General features: G+C 35.6%; 1 protein-coding gene across 1 annotated transcript; it reads left to right on the top strand.

The window, feature by feature from the left end:
• Positions 1-3,724: 3,724 nt before the first annotated feature.
• Positions 3,725-4,876, top strand: LOC115710736 (uncharacterized). Its single transcript, XM_030639090.2, has 3 exons — positions 3,725-3,785; positions 3,955-4,028; positions 4,391-4,876. Exons 1-3 carry the CDS (start codon positions 3,725-3,727, stop codon positions 4,874-4,876), a joined length of 621 nt encoding a protein of 206 aa, XP_030494950.2.
• Positions 4,877-5,330: the final 454 nt, after the last annotated feature.

Genomic DNA, 5,330 nt, shown 5'->3' with positions numbered 1-5,330 from the left:
AAATTATATATAAATATTAATTATAATTAGATGATATTGGATGGTTATTGGATTGGATCCTTCCGTTGGATTCATTAGATTCACATGTCACCCAACAACCGGTAGATCCAATATTGAATTTTCAAAAATATTATCCGATTCGATCATGATTGAATATCTAATTTTTTGTGGTCGGTTGTTATTGGATCGGTAGGTTGTCACTGGATTAGATAATTTATGCACAGCCTTATCTATATCATTAAATTAATATTATTTTTATTTTCTACTCTATTAAAATAATAACTTTTGCACATATTTACATTATTCATAAATATCATGAAAATAAATTTAAAGAATGCACTATTTATTCTCTACATGTAAGTTGCATTAATTTAAGTACCTCCATTATTATTACAAAACAGAGAGTAAAAGAAAAGAAGCAATGGATGAATTGTATTATATTAAATCCATCGAGATTAGAAAAGAGTGAGTCTTATATAGCTCAAGCTCTTAGTACAAAACTAGTAACTGAAAACAGTTATAAAGCTAGTCAACTAGCTCAACACATAACAGTCAACTAACTAACTAAACTACCTTCCCTAACTAACTTCAAACTCTTGATAATCCTCCTCAAGATGGAGAGCTAATGCTCATTAATCTCATCTTGTCTTTGAAGCTATTAAACTGAGTAGGGAAGAGAGCTTTGGTGAAAACATTTTGATGAAACATGACTAGTTTTAATAATTCCCTGCTGCACTTTTTTCCGAACTAAGTGACAATCTATTTCAATATGCTTGGCTCTTTCGTGAAAAATTGGACTAGCATCTATATGTTGTGTTGTTTTGTTATCACAGTACAACATGGCAGGTCCTTGGTGTTCAATGTTGAGCTCTTTAAGGACTGATAACAGCCATACACGTTCACATGTTGTATTTGTCATGGCCTTATATTCAACCTCTGCAGAAGACCTAGAAATGGTCTGTTGTTTCTTACGTTTCCAAGATATTAAGGAATCTTCAAGAAAAATACAAAACCCAGTAGTAGATTTTCTGTTGTTTGGGCAAGCAGTCCAATCTGCATCAGTATAAGCCTTGAGTTTCACTTCAAAATTTGTAGGAAAGAATAACCCATGTCCAGGATAGTGTTTGACATACTGTAGCACCCTTTGTGCTGCCTTAAGATGCTTAGATTGAGGTGTGGACAGAAATTATCTTAGTTTATTTACATAAAACGATATGTCTGATCTGGTAATGGTTAGGTATTAAAGCTTACCAACAATCTTTCTGTACAACTAAGGATCAGCCAACTTTTCTTTCTTATCTTGACTTAATTTCAGATTGGCTTCCATTGGTGTATTAACTGGTTTGCAACCTAAGTGTCCAAGATCTTCAAGTAATTACAAAGCATAGGGTCTTTGGGATATGAAAATCCCTTTTGCATATCTGGCCACCTCCAAACCTAAGAAATACTTGAGTTTTCTTAGGTCTTTGAGCTAAAATCTGCTATTGAACTTGACCTATAAGGCTTCCAATTCATCCAAGCTATTACTTGACCTTATGACATCATCCACATAGATGAGGAGAATGAAGAAATTCTCCCAAACTTGTCTCATAAACAAAGAATGATTTGTGGCTAAATGGTGAAATCCTTCTTCAACTAATGCACTAGAAAACTTTTCAAACCCTTGTCTTGAGGCTTGTTTCAAGCCATACAAAGATTTGTTGAGTTTACATACTGAATGAGGTGGAAGCTCCCCCTTAGGACTATACCTTGGAGTCATATACACATCTTCATGTAAGTTACTATGTAAAAATGCATTATTGACATTGAGTTGATGAAGATGCCATCCATTTATGGCTGCAAGTGCTAGAACAAGCTTGACAGTAACCAACTTAGTTACTGGAGCAAACGTATAAGTGTAGTCTAGGCCTCTTTCTGATTGTACCTCTTTGCCACAAGTCTTACCTTAAATCTCTCTATAGAACCATCATCATTATAATTTGTCTTGTAGACCCATTTGTATCCAATAGCATAATGTCTAGCAGGCAAGGTTACCACTATTCAAGTGTAATTTTTCTCAGAGCATCAATTTCACTAACCATGGCATTGTCCCATTCTGGTATGCCTTGTGCTTGATTAAAAAAACTCAGGTTCATGATGGCTAGAAATGGCCAAAAAGAGCGGCACGAAAAATGGGGTGCTGTCTTGCTATAATCAAGAACTTGTGAAATGGAATATGGAGTAACAGAGGAAGAATCCTGTGACAAACCAGATGGATTAGCAGTGGCAATAAAACAATGATAATCTTACAAATATGAAGGCTTTTTGGAGGTTCAAATAAGATTGGTATGAGAAGAAAAAACATCAAAAAAATTAGTATGTTAAATATCAGATGTATGATGATCAGTATATTGAATATCAAGAGTATGAGAAATTGAATAATGATTAGAAGAAAAAAAAATCATTATATGCATCAGGAAAATGATCAGTAGTATGAAAGGGAAAAATTGTTTCATGAAACTGAACATCTCTATAACAAAAGACTTTGTTTGAATTAAGATCCAAAAGTTTGTATGCCTTCATACCAGTGGGCTATCCTAAAATATGCAAGGGGTTGCTCTAGGTGAGAACTTAGTTCTAGATGAAAATAAGGTGGAAGCATATGCAAGACACCCAAAAGCCCTCAAATGGTCATTTGTGGGAGGTTTGGATTTAAGAACCTCGAAAGGGGAAGCATTTTGTAAATTTGGTGTGGGTGTTTTGCTGATTACATATGCAGCAGTAGTAACACACTCATTACAATAATTTAAAGGAATGTAAGACTGAAATAAAAGTGCCCTAGCTGCATTTAGTAAGTGTTGATATTTTCTTTCAACAACAGAATTTTGTTGAGGTCTATGAATGCAACAATGATAATGCACAATTTCAAGGGAACTAAACAAATCAACAAATTACAATTCTTTTGCAATATCACACCTAACACCTTTGATGGTCTTTTGGTGCTGAGTTTTAACAAACTGAATAAAATTGGGAATGGCAGTTTGTTCTTCAGACTTAGTTTTGATAAAGTGAACTGAAGTGTACTTAGAATGATCATCAATAATAGTGATAAAATACTTATGTCCCCCAATATTAAGAGTATTGTATGGTCCGTATAAGTCAATGTGAATCAAGTCAAAACATTCTTTAGCAATGTTTTGATTGGAAACAAAAGGTAATTTCCTTTGTTTGGCATAATGACAAATAGAACAATAGAAATTAGGACAAGAATCATGTATGAAAGATTATGACTTGAGTATCTTATATGAAACTAAATTGAATCTTATAAAGTCCCTTGATGAACTCCTTACTCGCAAGTGCATTCATTAAAGACAAAAGTATAGAATCGATTGGCTTAAAGATGGTGATAGATGTACTCGATATCACTTTATTACTACATGTATCTGGAGGAGGAGAAATTTTGTGGATTGTATAAAGACTGTTCGTGGTGCGTGGTTATCTAATGAGCATCTTATTGGTATGGAGTTTCTTGACTACTTCAAAAGATTATTTACTAAGAAGAATTTTGTTGTCCTACTTGATTTTGGTCATTTAGCTAGATCGTTGTTCATTGCTAATCTTCACATGAATTTGATTCACATTCCCAGCCATGATGATATTAGGGATCGAAGCTATATTTTCCATGGGAAGTTTCAAGGCCCTAGGCCCGTATTCCTCTCCTCTTTTACAAACTTATTGGGAAACTATGGGTGAGAGTTTCTACAATGCTATTTCTGCCTTCTTCCACTCTAGGGTCATGCACAAAGGTTAAATTATTCTAATCTAGTCCTCATCCCTAAGGTGGAGAGGTTACCCAATTTAGACACATTGCTTTATGCAACGTCTTTTACAAGGTAATCTCAAAAATTATTGCGGCCAGTATGCAACCTCTCTTGCCTAATCTCATTTTCTCAGTGTAAACTGCTTTTGTCCCAGGCATTCCATTCATGGTAATAATGTTCTTTTATAGGAGGTCATTCATTCATTCAAGAGGAAAAAAGGAAAATGAGGTATTTTTGCTCTTAAAATTGATCTTGTTAAAGCTTATGATAAGTTGTTCCTCGATAGGCCCCCTCCACAAGTTCTTGAGTTTTGGAGAGCTTCCAAATGATAGGGCAGCCACCAGAAGATTCAGTACCAAGCTCCGAGATATGTGCTCCTTGACGGAAAGTTATACCAAAGAGGGTTATGGGTACCATAGCTGAGGTGTATATCTGGAACCGAAATAAGTGTTGTAATCCATGAAGCGCACGAAAGTTTCTTTGGAGATCATACATTCGAACCAAGTTTGACCAAGAAGATCATCTGGCAAGGATACTTCTTGCCAACCATGAAGAAGGATTGTATCAATTATGTCTAGAAATGTGAACAGTGCCAACATAATTCAAAGGTTCCAAGGGCTTCACCAACAGAAATATCATTGATGAACAGTCTGTGGCCTTTTGCTATATGTGGAATTGACTTAATAGGCTCTCTTCCAATCAGAAAAGGAGGTGTCAAATTCTTCATCGTTGCTGTTGACTACTTCACCAAAACGGTTCAAGCAAAACCTATGAATATCGACACCTCCAAAAAGGCTCTAGACTTTGTCATCAAAGACATAGTATGTTGTTATGGACATCCACATAAGATAGTGTCTGACAATAGAAAACAATTTGATAGTGATCACTTCACTAATTTTGGTGTCAAGCATGGAATCATAAAGAGTTTTTCAGCTGTGGCCAGACCACAAGCAAACAGACATGTAGAAGCTGTAAATAAAATCTTAAAGACCACGTTGAAGAAAAAGCTTCAGGCATCCAAAGCTCACTGGCTAAAAGAACTTCCAAGAGTTCTTTGGGTATACCAGACCACATAAAGAACCTCAATGGGGCACACTTTGTATTAAATGGCCTACGAATGTGAAGTTGTAATCCCAGTAGAAAACACTGTTTCTTTTCACATAAGAGAGACTTATGATCCCACCGGAACCATGCTTTACTTCAGAAATCGTTAGATTTAATCAAAGAACTCTGGGAAAAATTATAAGTCCAGCTTAAACTGTACCAAAACAAAATTTCTCGACACTTCAACTCAAAAGTTAAAAGCCGGAAGTTTAAAGTTGGTGACCTTGTCTTAAGAAGAGTGTTTCCGACATCTCAGGAGCCAGGAATGGGGGTCCTCGAACCTAACTGTGAATGGACATATGAAATATAACATGAAGTGCGTGATAGAATGTACGAACTCAAAAGACTTGATAGATTGGAATTTCCACGAGCATGGAATGCGGACCACCTGCACTGATACTATTAGTAAACTGGGGGTGGCCAGAT

The sequence above is a fragment of the Cannabis sativa genome, chromosome 3 (genome assembly GCF_029168945.1).
Source record: "Cannabis sativa cultivar Pink pepper isolate KNU-18-1 chromosome 3, ASM2916894v1, whole genome shotgun sequence".
In the NCBI taxonomy this organism is placed as follows: domain Eukaryota; kingdom Viridiplantae; phylum Streptophyta; class Magnoliopsida; order Rosales; family Cannabaceae; genus Cannabis; species Cannabis sativa.
This window is presented reverse-complemented; position numbering and strand designations above follow the sequence as displayed.